Source organism: Sardina pilchardus, chromosome 3 (genome assembly GCF_963854185.1).
Source record: "Sardina pilchardus chromosome 3, fSarPil1.1, whole genome shotgun sequence".
Taxonomy (NCBI): Eukaryota; Metazoa; Chordata; class Actinopteri; order Clupeiformes; family Clupeidae; genus Sardina; species Sardina pilchardus.
The window spans coordinates 27,152,664-27,169,364 of record NC_084996.1 but is presented as its reverse complement, the minus strand read 5'-3'; the positions used below and the strand labels follow the sequence as shown (position 1 = coordinate 27,169,364).

Here is a 16,701-nt window from a genome sequence, read left to right as displayed (position 1 = left end):
GCCATGACAAGTAGCCATGAAGCTGCATGGGCCCGTGTTCTCCAGCCATGATGGGCCCCACCCCATTTGGCCTATCAGAAAACTCACACAATCATAGATATATATAGGCTATATATGTCTATGCACACAATCATATTGTCATCATATATTCATAGGTACATCATTATTACGCCAAGTTATTGTTCTCCAAGTAATGAAGAAATACTAGTCAGGTCAAGTGAAGGAGCATTCCTCCTCAAAGCCTATGCTGGAATCATTGCTCATAACAAACATTAATTTAAGTGATAGCTAGCATCTTGTAGCCTAATATTCACTTAGTAGTGCAATAGCTCCAGACTAAAAGTAAACACTGTGAAATAGCGTAATTCCAAATGGAAATCTGGATCAGAGAAAAAAATATATCTTTTGCCTTGTGGAAGGGGATGAAGGGGCTTGTTCAATCCAAGCAAATGTGAGGGGTTAGTGTCATACTCGTCTGCATTGAAAGTTAGAGTGTATTTTTTGCAGAAGAGTTCTTTTCTCTAGCATTAGGCCTACATAGGCCTAATGTTCAGTCGCCTTAGTGCTTCAAAGAGGGGAATCATCAATTAGTGAACAAGAAAAGATTCACTACAACTGTCCGTGTTGGCCTACCACAGGGTGGCGCTTCATCTCCCAAGGATCCACAAATTAACATCTGGATATTCTTCATGCAGCAGGAGTTGTATTTCACAAATATTTACGCAACTATTATGTAATTCTTGGTATATTATCTCTACCACCACCATGTTTTTTTAATTAATTTATTTATTCTTAACGTAAACTGAGCCCACTACGAGTAGCCTAAAAAAACGGATTTATTTTAAGAATCTGCAGACCCCGCCCCCCCAGATATCAGACCAACTCTTGTGAAGAAATTGCCCACGCTGTGCGAGTCCACAGATTTCCAGTCATCAGTCAAATGAGCGGTAAATTCAATTGTTTTTCAGAAAAAGGTATTTGTTGTAGGTGAGAGACTGTGCATATTAACCATGTCTGTTACAAGAAAAAAGTGTAAGTAGCCTACTTGTGTGATAACGTGTGGCTAACGGTTAGCTCGCCATGCTAGCTAGCCCCTACATTGAGAGCAGTTTGTTGTTAGTTAGATATCATGCTAGTCTACCTCTCTGTCTGCTGGTTTACTGTTGTGGATTAGGGCTACAGCGTTAGATTCTCCTTATGTTTATGTTTGATCCGTATATTCATTATGTGTGCACATGCTGTATCTAGCTCCACATGTTGGAAGATATTAGGGATAGTAGACACCGTTGATTACCATGTTGACGACTTCCTCGCTCTATGGTCTTTGTTCATTAGAGTTCATTACTAACTTCGAACAACTACCGGTCTGTGTTGCTAGTGTTGCTGTGTTGTAGAATTTGCCCAGGAGTGTCAGAAAGCACGCTAGTCATGAAGCATTAGCACAACTAAGTTTGTCACCGTTGTTGGGATGCGCCAGAGTTTATGGCATTTAACCCATGGCACGTTACTCCCTATCTGGTTAAACCATTATTTTACTTTGGAGCATGTTGAGACATAGCCCTAGCACTGGCAGGAAGTGTCAAACCTAAGCTATGTCAACACCAGAGGCAGCCTTTGACAATCTAATTTATTATTTTCCAAAGGTTAACTAGTATTCATCCAATGTAGAACTAGCCTGGCATAGCCATACGTAAGCTTCCGCTCAATTTTCATTTCCCTTCACCTCTGTACGATATTAGTACGAGGGTATGGTACAACCAGGCTAATGTAGAACTGACACTCCTGTAACACTGCATTAGTGTCCTGTCACTGGTAAGCTCACACAGAGCATCTTTTAGTTCCTCTCTGCAAGAGGCGCACATAGAAATTGGAATTTGAACAGAGCATCCACTCTTGGAGTAACATTATGAAAACACTGAATGATCCTACATCAAGGGCTACTGAATATCCCAGTTTTTAAACATGTTGGGTGAAACATCTCATTTCTACTGCAAATAATAGCCAAATATATAACCTCCCATATATTTGGCTACCCCTCTGGGGCTCCTGGCCCCCAGCTTAAGAACTACTGATTTAGAGTTAGAGTTATCAAAGCCCCATGCCATTAATGTGACCTTTGGCTGAAAGGTGGCTATTGGTCTGCCCTACACCACTGTACCCTATTATAATAGCTGACACCTGATGATTTCACACATTTCTTTGTTTTAAACGCAGACCTCTATTCCATCTGACCAACAGTTTATTTGGTTTTAGATTATCATTCAATCAAGATGTCATTCCATTCAGTCAGAATGTCTTCCTTTGAATTGTATTAGCTGTGATACTTTGGAATGGGATCATGTGTTAAATAACCATGTGGATTCATGCCTTTAATGACCATGGAAAGTGCACTCACTGACGCCTTGAAATGCTCACAGATCACAGACTACCAAGCGTACTGTAGTAGACAGGGTCGGCATTAATATGAAGATTTCACCGAATTGCTTCAGTAGAATTTCCATTTTACAATATTATCTCCCAGGTGCAGTTGTGTAAAGTGAATTGGATTTCTTGATGCAGGTATTGAATGTGCAGGGCATTATTTATTTATGTATTTGTTTGTTTTATTTTAGCCATGAAAAGAAAAAGGTCCCCTGAAAGCCAACTGCCCGGCCCTCAGACGTTGTCCAAGACTGATGTAAGTGCCACATCAGACAAATTAAATCCATTCTGCTGAAAGGCATGCCTGGAAGCCACCTCAAATTTACCCTGCCTAAATTTGAGGGCAGGAGATTTGGTCTGGAGCGGCTCCAGTCTGTATGCTGGTTAAGATGTGTTCAGGTCAAATGAAATCGTTTGAGTGGGTTACATTTATACAATGATGGAAAGATGAGAAACAGATTAAGCAGTCATCCACATCACCTGAGCTCACCTGAGTTGATTGGTTTATGACAAAATCACTGCCACTGGAGAAGTGTCCTATTATAGAAGATGTTGACAGCTCCAAAACTTAAAAGATGGCGATTGACATACAGTCAATCGGATCGCCTGCTGTATCTTCTCAAGGAAAAGTAGGCATCAACAGCTATTCCGATCAAAGATTCTAGTGCTTGAGAGCACCTGATCGAAATAGAACGTACCCCATGTAAACAGACAGCACACATTTTTCAATCTGAATGACAAAAAAAACTGGTCATGTAAATGTGGCTATTGTCAGGTGGCACCGCTGCCTCTGCTCCACCATGGCCCTAGGTAGTAGACTTGCACCTGGTGGTGATGTTATTTATCAAATAGCATTTCCAGTGACACTTACAACATACAGCACACATACAATGAGAGTGTAAAAAGGGTTCAAAGACCTTCAGGTGTGATTTTTTTTGATTAAATTGTAAATTAACCAGCCTATGTTTGCACTACTCACTAGAATGTACTGTAACTGACTGATGGCACAGTCTATGTCTGTTCCATCTACATCTAAAGCTGAGAATGAAAAGGCTCTTCTACCCCCAGATTGAAGACATGGTGAACAGCAAGGTCCGTCTTGCTATAGAAGAACTGGAGAGCACAAGAAAAGAACAACAACAAAAAATGAAAGACTTGGACGCTGACGAAAAACACTTTGACGAGAAGCTGAAGAAACTCAAAGTATGTAAAGGGATGTTTTGGGGATCATTACAGAATAGCATAGCGCTTGATGCTGCTGACACTGGGAAATTGTTGGTCTTATGTTGTCCCAATTTAGTACTTCCATCAGGCATAATTTGCAGTAGATGGCTATCTCCTTTTGTTTTTGTGCATACATGTACATCTTGTTTTCTACATGTTGACTGGATTTAGAAGTTGTGAAACTGAAAGACATTTAACGAAACTGATGACTTTTTGTCGTTCTCACGTGTAGGCTCACATACAAAAGGTGAAGAGAAGAGGGGATGCCGCCATGGCTTACATAAGACATCGCAGTGCCCCTGGCAAGACCGTCTCTCTTGATCAGGTAAAGCTACAGCCAGTTGTCATTTTTCCGCACATAAAGCCACAAAGCTACTCTTAAAAGTTATAGTCAAATTTGTCTTTTGGTTTCTGGTCAATGTTTCTGTCAAAATGTTAAATATTTCTTGTATGTTGAGCTTATACTGGCCTTAATTACTATATACTTTGCCCTAGTCACAGTTGATATATAGATCCACTATCTTTGGAGTAATTGGCTACCATTTTGTATTTGTTTAAAGACGCTTCATCCATTTTTGGGCTGTTCAATTTGTTTGGTTTTGCCCGTTTTCAGAAATCTGGCCTGCTGCGATCCCTCTCGACCACCCCTCCCGCTGAGAGCTGTGCCCCAGGGGTTGTCACCAGTTCCAGGTACCTCACTGTCTCGCATGTCTCTCTGTTTGAGGGTTTGTGATTGAAGCCCACCATGGACGTCTCTTGAGATTTGCCTTTCAGGAACCGTAGACAGGCCTTAGACAAGAACAGGGACAGTGATGCAGACAGCCTTGAGCAGAGAGAAATGGTGCTTTAGCTCTCTGTCAGTCATGTGTCTGTATGCTGATATGTATCGGGAAGGCTTGCCAAATGTCTACAACAACCGCATACGGACTATTTGAGATTGGTGTCATATTCATGTCTACAATGAAGGCATATGTTAGCGACAACATTTTATGGCCAATGCTATTGAGTTTTGATACTCCTCATAAAAGTCAATGTTCGTCTAATTAATTTGCGATTATAATTATCTAGGGCTGTAACTATCGATTAATCGATTCGTTGTTTCGTTAATGAGCTAGCTAGCCCAACTTGACGAAGTTAAATAGAAATGATATATAGAAAAGTAAAGATGAAGAGTCAAGTCTTGACTGCAAAAACAGGTATAAGAAGAGTTCTTCAAGTGGCAATAGTAAAATGGACGTAAACCCCATTGTAAATACAAAGAGGTGTGTAAAATGATCATATGAAATGTGTGCCCTTAAAGGGACACTTCACCATCATTCCCTCAGTTTGCCTTAAGATGGGAAAAATACGGATTTCAATGAAACCCATGAATAGGACTTCATGCTTTCAATGATGTAAAATGATGATTTTTACATCATTGAAAGCAGGAAGTCCAACATTGAAATCTATATTTCTCCCATCTCAAGGCAAACTGAGGGAACGATGCACGACCATTCAAAAACATGACTGGTTTTCTAAAGATACAAAGCTTAATGCTAATCGGTGAAGTGTCACTTTAAGCATCTGTGAAATACTTAATAAATAGTGTCAGTATAAGAGGCAAGTCCCCCCACTCAGTGGCTATCTTGCAATGCATTTTGGGCAGTTGTCAGGCAGCTATTTTGGGCACACTGCATGTGTGCAATAGCCTGACGAGCCAGACCCACATCAAGATGTAGGGTCTGGGAACTCACCGTAGTCAGGGCTCAATCAGAGGGGTGGGATAAACAGTTGTCTTTCAAATTCCCTCTCCGCAATAGGATAACGCTAAACGAATCATCTTGTTTTCAAGTAGCAGGATGCGTAACCTTCCCTCTCCACGCTATAGGATAACGCTAAACGAATCATCTTCTTGTTTTCAAATAACAGGATGCGTTACCGTCGCAACTTCTGGTCGCATGTCAGTCACCATTATGTTAAGTCCACCCGCCGACTTTATACACGCTGTGATTGGCCCGCTTGATTTTCTAGTTCTCAGCTCCTAAGCTCTATGGATCGTGCCTAGACTGCCCCGCCAGCCAAATTACATTTGCTGCCGCTAGGGGCGTCTAGATTTCTAGGCTATGTGTGCAAGGCTTCACGACACCAAGCTACGAGATCACAACAACACATGATTGGTACGATGTATTCACAACATAACACATTATTGACACGATGATTTCGCACTTTGACCACCATCTAAAGTAGGGCCCATAGAATTATACATAATATTGAAGAGTGAAATAAATAAATAATAATAGTAAATAAATAAATCAGACAAGCTAATTACAAATGGAATAAAATCATGGGTAAAGCAAATGTATCCCATCTAAAAAAAAATCTCCATTGTTGCAGTGTGCACAGTGAATAACAGCAGTGTTTAGGGTGCTCAAAGTCCGGAGCAGACTTTGGTCAGATCCAAGCTGAGCCACTCAGAGCCAGCCTGAACCAGCCTCTGCAGTGCCTTCCTGTCTGCAGCAGAGCAGCTGCCATACCACACGGTAATGCAGGAGGAGAGGATGCGCTCCACTCCGCACCTGTAAAAGGAGAGGTGCGCTGAACTGGACCCTCTGATGGCATGTTGTCTTGTAGCGCCAGCCCAGATCATTTGAGCTGTGCATCCCCAGGTATTTGAAGCAGGATGCAATTTCAACCTCTGCACTGTGTCAATGGGGAGGTGGAGGAGGGGCAGGCTATAAGCCAAGTCTACAACCACCTCCTGGGCTGGTCTCTCAGGCATGGGGGATAATGGTCTCTTAGGGACTGGGATAATGCTTTTAAAGACTCGTTGGTACAGCTTCTACAGAAAAGTGCGGCGTTAAAGATGTCCATCAGCTCCTCTGTTTGCTGGTGAGCGTGGTGCAATTTGAAATATATGATCTGACCTGCACACACAGCTAAATAAGGAACTAAATAAGTTCCACATATTAAAATTGACAGCCGTGTGATGAAACTGTTCAACATATTTAAGCTTCCCATATTAAGTTGAAATGTGTGGGTCATTGGTGAAGTCCACGCTGTTAAAAAAAATAAATAGCTGCATACTAAGTGCATAATCTTCAGCTTATTTAAAAAAAAAAAAAAAAAAATGCTTACTTTAGAAATTATGCCAAAGATGTTCAAGGTCCATTATCCATGATTCTTTTTCTCTTTGGTTGGGCAATAGGAGAAATTAAATTGTTTTCCTGCTCAGTCCATTCAGTCAAGCCTCAGAAGGCACATCAGTATGATGTGTGTGTGAAATGGGGCCCCCTAGTGATTGCCTGTGAGAGAGAACATGTTTTAAAAAGCTCATGTCATCCGTGCATTTATTTGGTTCTGAAATCAGAGAAAAGCATGTAATGCCATAGTTTGCAGTATTGGGAAATGAACCATGTGCTTTGGTGTAGCTGCCTTTACTCAACCTCTTGAGGTATTGTATGTGATTGAGCAAACAAGTTGTTAGACAGTTTATCATGTAACTGATGCATCTTCCAATAGTTTTCCAATAGTTTTCCAATCGTTTTCAATTTTGTCTTGCACAGGAATTCTGATAGTGGAGATGGATTCAGTGATGGATGGCTTTCTCTAATCGGTATGTGTATAACAAACAAAGAAATGTGTCCACAGTATAATGAATTTATTCACTTGTTTATATATATTTAAAAAGCTAATTACTTCAACAGTTGTTCAAAAAGTGTTTACACCACTTAACATTAATTCTACTGGGCCCAAAATGGCATTTTGTATCACAATACTCCAGGCAGCCAAAAACAAACTTTCTGCTCTACGGATGGTACAGTAAGGTGTATGTGTTGTTAACAAAATAGTAATAACCACCTCCTCGGTCCCACTGTAGAAAACGACGTTGAAGAAGTTGGAAGCCAATCCAAAAGGAAGGCTGTTGAAGGCTTTTGGCAGGGTTGGGTAAGACTTTCTCAGAAGTGACTTTTCTGTAGACACTGAGAGAAGACTAGGGGATAGAACTGAGTGATGCCAGGTGAAAGGTGAAATGTTTGTAAGTATGTACACTAGGGTTGGGTATCGAGAATCGAGAATCGATTGGAACCGGAACCGGCTTTCCGATATACCCGGAATCGTTTAAAAGTTTAAATTTCAATACCTAGCATCGATTCTCAGTACGCTGACCGGAAGAAGAAACCGCTGAACACCAACAAAGAAGCATCCACCGGAAGTGTTCGCACTGTAACTATATAGCCAATGGACCTTGCCCAAAACTTGTGACAACAGGCCTTACCCTCATAAGTTGCTTTTTATTGTTTATTTGCTATTCTGCACCAGGTTAGCTGAGTGGGAGCAAGACAACATGTTTAAGTATCTGCAGCATCATACACACATGTGTAGCCTAAATGTGTTTTCATGAGGTTTCATTACATTATAATATTTATATTCAAGTTCATAGATTTGATATTTATATTGTAGTTCAAAACAGTCCTGTGAGAAATTCATAGTAAAGTTAAAATTGATGGATAAGGTCAGCCTATTTCATTCAGAAAGACCGTTAGCTAGCTTATTAAAATACTGGTGTCCTAAACTTTTTGACCCTGCCTCTTAAAAGAATCGGAATCGAGAATCGGTAGGAACCGGAATCGAAACAACGAATCGGAATCGGAACCGGAATCGTTCAAATTCAAACGATACCCAACCCTAATGTACACACACACAGGCTCATGTTGTAGACTGGCAGTGTGATGTAGGAGGCAGGGTTTCGAAGCACACAGCCAGTAACACCAAGTCACTGGGTTTCAGTGCGTAACTGTTTCGTAAATGGATTGGGATGGAAATGCTTGCTGCATGGCTATGGTTGTACATGTCAATGAATGACGTTATGCAGTGCATTCATATATTATTTTGGATACGTCTATCAGTGTGATATTCCAGTTTATCCTTTTTCATTGAATTTGCAAACAAAAAAGAAAATCTAAAATGCTGTTTTAGAATGTTGTTAGAATTGGTATTGAGTGTGCATTGATGAAAGAGCAAAAAAACCCCATAAGGCTGCAGCATCACAAAATGTGCAGAAAGTGAATACTTTCTGAATACTGTGTAAGTGCAGTGTACAAGTAATAATCATTTAGTTTTCTCTGTGTGTGTTCCTCTCTAGCGGGGCAGAATGCAAATGGTGGATCTCACAGCTGAGGACATTCCCGGTATGTTCATGTGACCCTTATGTTAAGGCAGAACTTGAGCCCCCCCCCCAGGCCCATTTTCTTAATTTCTGAGAAAAGTTCTGAGACATTGTTATGGTATGAGTTGGGTGATGGAGGATGCTGATCCTGATCTCAAGCAAAACCTAGCTGTGCACTGATACAAGGGTGGAAGTTATATTTCAAAAAGCAAAAGTATACATTGACCAGCCACTGGCAGATTTTTGGTGATTGTACCAGCCACTCAATTACTTTAGTGTCTGTAACCTACCAGCCAATTTCATATTTTACCAGCATTTGGCTGATGTCTGGTGCTAATTTCCATCCCTGAACTGATATCCCCAAAACAATTTTAGTTTGGCCATTACCGGTATGATCTCGACTTCTAGGGGATTGGTTTTCAAGGCTGGATCAGCTTATTGCAAATGCATTGCAACATTGTTTCCCCTGAGAACGGCCTTCCATCTAAAACAATATTCCTATCATCTGCTTTATTGCATCACTGCAATAGGAAGTGATGCCGTTTTCCTTCTCATTAGCTAAACCTCTCACCATTGCATCTTAATGAGTAGGGCAGGCAATCTTAAGCGGCAGTCACCATATATCAGAGGATTTGTAGACTATTCTTGCAGCAAACTCTGATCTGGTGAAATATTCATGGGTTTCACTTTCATCAGGTCCCTTTCCACAGGTGTATTAATCAAGCATCATGCAGTCTGCATTGATAATCAATGCTTGATTTTATACACCTGTGGAAAGGGACCTGATGAAACCCATGAATAGACTGACAGCAACTGTGTATTGTGACGAAAGGCAAAGTATGGCACTTTTCCTCACTCTGTGTCAAGAATATATACAGCACTGTTAAGGTTTATACCAGACACTTGTTACACCAACAAACCGAAGCTTCTCAGTCCAGTCATGTTAAATCAGCGCAGTCCTATTTTTGTATTGAATCATTTTGCAAGGAGCTTTTCTTTCAATGATATTCCTGGAAACCATGGAAACAGATTCAAAATAGTTTCACAACTATTTACTTTTCCGACTGTTTTGAGCATATCAATGAGTGAAATAGAAAGACAATAGCCCTCATATTGCCTTTGGTCAGTTATGTTAGAAATATGTTCTGTTTTGCTCGTTGCTAGAATAAATGCTTTTCCTAAATGTAAAAATCTCTGTTTTGTTTGACCTCACAGTAGACTTACCTGTTCTGAGCCCCTCTAAGAGTACAAATGCAGCATCTCCGACTACTATCGTTCCAAAGGAAGTAAAGGTAGTCATTTTCAGACTGAATTCACATGAATTAATTCAAACCGTTGAAAGTCATAGGGTTGCCTCAGTGTTTGTATTTTTGGTTTTCAGGTTAAGATGGAAGAAGGTCAGAGTTCCTCTAATGGTCATTTTTCACAGAGTACTTCATGTAAGTGTGTGGGTTTGCTTTCAGAGTAAATGTTTTAATTTTACTCTGTAAGGCCACCCTAGGTTAGTTCAGTGAAGCAGTTCTCCTTGGAAAAAAATGCTCATATTGATGTTTTGGTATGAAACACTCACCTTAAAGATGCTGGTATTGCACTTTGATTCATTCACCATCTGACTCTCCTCAGGCCCACCTCAGAGGATGTCTCCACCCCCACCTTCTCCACAACCTTCCCCATCACCTCCGTTACGCCAAGTAAAGGTAGACCATTTGGCGTAGTAGTTGGCATAGTAGACCTGAATAATGCAAAATGACGTGTCAAGTTATCAGAGTTAAATTGGTAGTTACTGATCTCTAAAAGAGTACCGGATCAATTATCAAAGGTTTCAAAAAGGAAATGCTCTTCTGATACCAGTGGATACTCTGGAAGTTACCTGAAGAAGTGCATCCTTTTGTTGAAATGGGTACTGTAGATCCAGAAATGACACCTTTTACCTCTTGTTTCATTTGCAGGCTGAACCAGAATCACCCAAGCCAGTGAGCATAAAGACTGAAGAGACACCGTATGGTAATAGCTGGAGCTTTATGGCTCATTGTCCATTCACAGGCATTCAGATTGATTGCTTGCTGTTTTGTCAGAGGAATTTTAATTCACTCGTGTTATGTTTTGTTTTGTTTTTTTCTCCAAAGACATTTCAGAATCGGCGGCGCAAAAAAAAGCGATGGTAACACTTTTCCTCCATATACACGTAGTCATGCCTGAGAGCCATGTTCTTTAGTCTTGTTGAATCTGTTTGCAGTGCGGATGTTTGCTGATGTAGGGTGTCTGTTGTTCCACCTGCAGAATACTTCCCAAGTGACCTCCACCATCCCCACTCCATCCAGTCTACCAGCACAGGCCAACACAACTGACAGCAAAGAAAATAAAAAAGGTAAGACGCCTCTCTCTCTCTTTCTCCTCTCTCTCTCTCTCTCTCTCTCTCTCTCTCTCTCACACTCTATCTCTCTCACCCCCCTCCCCTTCTTTTAAGTCTGATGTTGCCTGAGTCACCACTGAATCGTTATCTTTCTACTGCTAGCAGGAGCCAATGATCCAAAGGTCAAGAAAATCCTTGTTCGCGATGCCAACGTACATGGGGTAAGGTGTTATTTCTTCCTATTTCAACCCAGACACCTCTGTGTCTGTCAACTCGGTATCCGTTGTTTCAGTTATCCACGGCTCATCACATAGATCATTTTATGAAAATTAACGGTTTGTGTTTTAAATTTGCTTTCCTTCACTCCGCACCATTACGCTTAACTTTTGACCTAACATTACAGTTACACCCATAACTACTTTTTTTTGTAATTTTGCCTCTGTACACCACTAGAATGAATCCGAGACAAAGCATCCAAAATTTGCTTCAAATGTAGGCTTTCAGCTTAAATATTGCATTAGCCATTCATTTTTTATGCATTGTCACCCTATTTTTGAGCCTCAAAGGTGGACAGTTGCCTACTTTTGTGGCCAGATGTGTCATGTCTCCTCATTATTCCATGACAAATCAAGCAGATAAAAGGTCTGGAATTCATCCCCAGCATTTCCATTTTCATTGAGTAGCTGTTCATCTGCACTTTCAATATGCAATGTTGATGCAAGTGAAGGAAGCCATAATTTTGTTTTAAAAAAAAAAAGAAAGAAAGAAAAATGGGCAAAAAATATTTAAATCATTTAATCAGTAAAACAAATAAAGAAGAATAAATAAATCAGACAGGTTGCATGAACTTTGAGTGGCCAGATCAACAATTTGATGCATTTTTAGCAAGAGGTAATGCACTGTTGAGCTGAACAACCGTCTTCCGTTGGAGGAAAAGCAACTATGGTGAATGATCACTGAATTCTCTTCTTGGTGAATAATAAAAAAAAAACCTCCCATCATCTTGCCTAAGTCTTGAGAGGATAGACATATCATTAGCAAAGTCTTCCATCAAGATACACCTGCATGAATTGAATACAAAGTTTTACAACAAGGGGAAAACAACTAGCATCATTCAAGAACTGGAGGCCAGCACAGACTTGAACTGGAACTGGAACTCTTCGGACAGGTTAAACCAAGATGAACAGTTTTTACATTTGTACACGTGTCAATACCGATACTGATACTTGATACTGATGCCACAAAAATAACTTTCAGAATAGCATGAACATGCAATGAGTTAGAAGACGTGTTTTGCTTTCTTTTCTGCTCTGGTTTAGGCTGGGTGAACCCTGCCTGAGCTTCCGGCGGAATTTGGATTTTGCCCGGTAGCTCAGGCTGGAAACCTGCATATCTATCTCCTCTGTTCCCTGCCAGAACCTTTGGCTCCAATCAGAAACTAGCTTATCCAAAAGACACACTGGATCGTTGGTCTAATTGGTTGAAGGACTATCCAAGCGTACGGAGTCATTTGAACGATGCCCATTGATCACACCTCTTGTGCAGTAGAAACAAAGCGCAGACTCCCCAGACTAATGTTCAATCTTAAAAGATTGAGTTTAGTAAGGTGATAGCCAGACTATCTCTGGTTGTTACAAGCCTAAAAATAAATAATAATGAGTATCAGATCAAATGTATAGTAGCAGGCTATTTCAAACCAAAAAGAAAGAAAACTTTCTGTGTAAAGCAAGTCTCTACACTGGCACTGTCAGTTAAAAAAAAAATATATATATATATATATATATACAGTATACAGTACCCTCCAGAATTATTGGCACCCTTGGTAAAAGTTGACTAAAAATAGGTCTAAAAAATAATCTTTAGGTGATTTATTGTACTCCCACAATGAAAACAATGAGGAAAAATACACCCTGCAAGGGAATCAAATTTATTCTGAGAAAAAGGAAAATCTCATAAAGAAATAAATGTTTTTAATAAAAACACGTCACTCACAATTATTGGCACCCCTACTTGTAATACCTTCTTAAACCTCCCTTTGTCAATAAAACAGCATATAATATTCTTCTCTGACACCCCATAAAGATTGATTGAATACAAAGTAAGGGATTTAAGACCATTCATCTTTACAAAACCTCCCCAGATCATCCAGATTGCTAGGTCCACACTTGTGCATTCTTCTCGTTGACTCATCCCACTGTTTTTCTATGGAGTTTAGATCAGGGGACTGCTATGGCAATGTCTGAAGCTTGATTTTGTGTTCAGTAAACCATATTTGTTTTGATCTGTGCATTTGTTTTGGTTCATTGACCTGATGAATGATCCAATCATTACCAACTTTTAGGGCCTTGGCAGAGATTGTTTGATTTCCTTTGAAAATGTTCAGGTTTTTCTTGGTGTTCATGATGCCATGCACCTTAATTAGGTTCCCAAGGCCTTTGGGAATTAAAACAGCCCCACAATAGCACAGCCCTTCCACCCCTGATGGAAGGTTATTTGCTACAGAGTAAGGAATCTCCTGATTACTCAAAAAAAAAAAAAAAAAAATACAGCCACCATTAAAACCTGTAGATAGATTACAACCTTAGTTAATTAGACATCAACCTGCTTTTAAATGTTTGAGGTTTCCTGGACTGATTAGGCATGGGGTTCTTTTTAGTATAGTCATTCTTCTATGTACGCCAAAGACACCTTAAGTGTTTTTAGCAAAAGAGCATAATTTTATTTTCATCTGACAATAGACCACACTCCCAGACATGTCATGGTACCATTCAGTAACTCCTGCCATGTACATTGTTCATTAAATGACTCTACTGGCTTTAACCTGACATGCTGTCTTAATAATCTATTAGCAGTGAGGTCACTTTTGAAGATTTTTTGGGGGGACTTGGTGACCCCAAGATGATAGCTTTGTCTGTAACTCTCAACAGTGGTTCTTATGGATTTTTTTGCCTATCATACCATCCTCCATACTGTGCGTGGGAGCAAAATAACCATGGGTCTTTGTCCAAGCATGTTTGCCACATTTCCAGATGATTAGAACCTTTTAGTCATCATTTTAACTGGAAATATAGGCATTTTCAACAAAATACCTAGTTTCCATAGACATTCTCTTACTTACAAATGTCAACACAATTTCTTTTTGTTTCAATTTAGTGTATTCTCTTGTCTCTCCAATGTTGAAAAATGACTAGAGGATTTAGCCTCTGAGTGACTTCATTTTCATACCATAGTGAAAAAGAACGTCATGAACTACTTCTGAAAGTTCACAGACACTCTGATTTACTTTAAAACGTTGCATTTACATAGGAAAATGCTCCTGTTAAATGTTGTACATAATATGTTTCAGGGGTGCCAATAATTGTGAGCAAGCTGTTTTTGTTAAAAATATTTATTTCTTTATGAGATTTTCCTTTTTCTCAGAATAAATTTGCTTGCCTTGCAGGATATATTTTTCCTCATTGTTTTCATTGTGGGAGTACAATAAATCACCTAAAGATTATTTTTTATACCTACTTTTAGTCAACTTTTACCAAGGGTGCCAATAATTCTGGAGGGTACTGTATATATCAACTATTTTGCACATTTTGTCTCTAAGTCTTTCTCTAGACACTAAAATCAGATAGAAAAACAAAAACCGACAAGACACCCTTGTCTGACAGCAGACGGGGGTATCACTGTACTCCTAAAGGCGGTGCTGCCACTAAATGACTACAGGTGGAATTAAATAGGAATTAAGGCTGCCAAAGGCCTTAACGCCAGACTACCTCAAAATCCCCTTCGGAATCAAGGGTTGAAGTAGTCCTTGGGATATACTAATCTGACATGTTAACTGGGTCATAGAGAAGACTTAATAGGAGTTTAACTGAAACTTCCAATGAGGACTCCATTTGTCTTAAGTAGATATGGATTATATGAATTAGGAAGAGGAAAATTGATAACGCGCATGTATAGTTCAGCATTGGTCATTCATGTGGAGAGCTACTTGTCAAGCCAGATAGTTATGCTGTGATGTTAGCTGCTCTTGTAGTGTCCGTCTATTCCGGGGTGTCCAAACTGCGGCCCGCCACGCACTTTAATGCGGCCCGCCGAGCATGTATTAGTTTATTATAGATATGGCCCACCACACTTATCATTGGCTGTTAGCTATTTCTTTCCAGCAACGACGTTGTGGTTAACATGCTTTACACTCTTCTTAGAGAAGGTTTACAATGTCAATATCAAAACAGCATGTTACATAGAGATGATACTCTTTGAGCTATTGCAGCAAATCTAATTTGTGTTATGTTATGGGGGTTATGGCCCACTGGTCAATTTCCAAGACCCAATGTGGCCCTTGAGCCAAAAAGTTTGGACACCCCTGGCCCTGGTCTATTCATTCATGAAACTGCAGGCTGTTGTAAACCAAAGCAACCAAGTGGTCAGGCTCGACATGTACCCCGCCCCCGCCCCCACCCACGATGACTGGAAGAAACAGGTGCACCCTCTGTCGGGTAGACCCTTCCCCAACACTCTCCCACTGGCCATTGCCTCCAAGAACGTCCCGCAGGCGTTGTCGGTCATCGCTTAAAAGCACAGGCTGTTTGTATACCTTTGTTGATGTGCGAAACAACCGACTGTCAGGTTTTATAATCTGCCTCCGCCTTGCTCCCCCTTCCCAGGACAACTGGAAGCAAAAGCTGCACCCTCTGCCGGACACGCCCTTCCCCTTGGTGCTCTCGGCCGTCGCCGCCTCCAAGAACGTCCCCCAGAAGCTCATGCTGAAGGTGGTGCGGATGACCGACACGGCGGCGCCCAGCATCTGCCTGATCTGGGCGGTCCAGGAGGAGGACCCGCACGCGCCGCCCATGGACAGCTACTACATCTACGTGGCGCAGGAGAACCAGGCGGGCGACTTCTCCCGCTGGTCCCAGATTGGCCACGTGACCGCCACGCCGCTCCCCATGGCCTGCCGCCTGTCCGACTACGCCAGCAACCGCCGCCTCTGCTTCGTCATGGTGGGCAAGGACCAGTTCGGCCGCTACGGACCCTACAGCGAAGTGGAATGCATCTATGCTAAATCGGCAAAGCCATCCTGAGAGGCCATAGGATCGGGACCAAAAAAGGAATGTGCAGCTAGTAGGCATAAGTAATCATGTACTCTGATAGAATGATATAGCCGTTATTATAAAATGCCATTCGCTTGTGGACTGTTTTTGTTCTATGCCGCCTCGAATAAAGTGGATTACCAGGTCAGTTTTACTTTTCAGCTACCTCTATGGAGAAAATCTTCTTTGTAAGACTTGTTTGTTTGTTTGCTTGTTTGTTTGTTGGTTTGTTTTCTCATATTTCTTTTGTTTGTTTAGGTTTTCTTCTTTCATAGGAGTTGAGATTATTGTCCGACATGCAAACTGTTACTGTGAACTCCCCTAACTCCCAGTATATGCATTGCTGTACATATGTATGATATAACTGTATGTAACAAACATTGTTATACATTATACATTCTTATAGCACGATGGAAAGAGATTAAAGTGTTTTAAAGTTAAATAAATGTGATATTAATTCCAGATGTTCATTC

At 40.7% G+C, this 16,701-nt stretch overlaps 1 protein-coding gene across 4 annotated transcripts; it reads left to right on the top strand.

Moving 5' to 3' along the window:
- Positions 1-865: 865 nt before the first annotated feature.
- On the top strand, positions 866-16,690 carry atf7ip2 (activating transcription factor 7 interacting protein 2). Of its 4 annotated transcripts, none has more exons than XM_062532622.1 (16): positions 866-947; positions 2,613-2,677; positions 3,490-3,624; positions 3,878-3,970; positions 4,259-4,335; positions 7,188-7,237; positions 7,502-7,569; positions 8,768-8,813; positions 10,007-10,083; positions 10,173-10,230; positions 10,415-10,488; positions 10,741-10,795; positions 10,918-10,952; positions 11,072-11,159; positions 11,307-11,365; positions 15,803-16,690. In XM_062532622.1, the coding sequence occupies exons 1-16, from the start codon at positions 941-943 to the stop codon at positions 16,217-16,219; spliced, it is 1,404 nt and encodes a 467-aa protein (XP_062388606.1). In that variant the 5' UTR covers positions 866-940; the 3' UTR covers positions 16,220-16,690. The 4 variants fall into 4 exon arrangements, with proteins under 4 accessions (XP_062388606.1, XP_062388607.1, XP_062388605.1 ...); XM_062532623.1 differs by lacking the exon at positions 866-947 and adding an exon at positions 961-987; XM_062532621.1 differs by lacking the exon at positions 866-947 and adding an exon at positions 996-1,032 and having other exon boundaries at positions 11,310-11,365.
- Positions 16,691-16,701: the final 11 nt, after the last annotated feature.

Bases quoted from the DNA above. Each gene is read 5' to 3' on its own strand.
- atf7ip2 (XM_062532620.1), top strand. From the start codon at position 1,011: ATGTCTGTTACAAGAAAAAAGT. The intron at 3,625-3,877 runs GTATGTAAAGGG...TCTCACGTGTAG, and splicing joins AGAAGCTGAAGAAACTCAAA to GCTCACATACAAAAGGTGAA. The intron at 10,231-10,414 runs GTAAGTGTGTGG...GACTCTCCTCAG, and splicing joins TTTTTCACAGAGTACTTCAT to GCCCACCTCAGAGGATGTCT.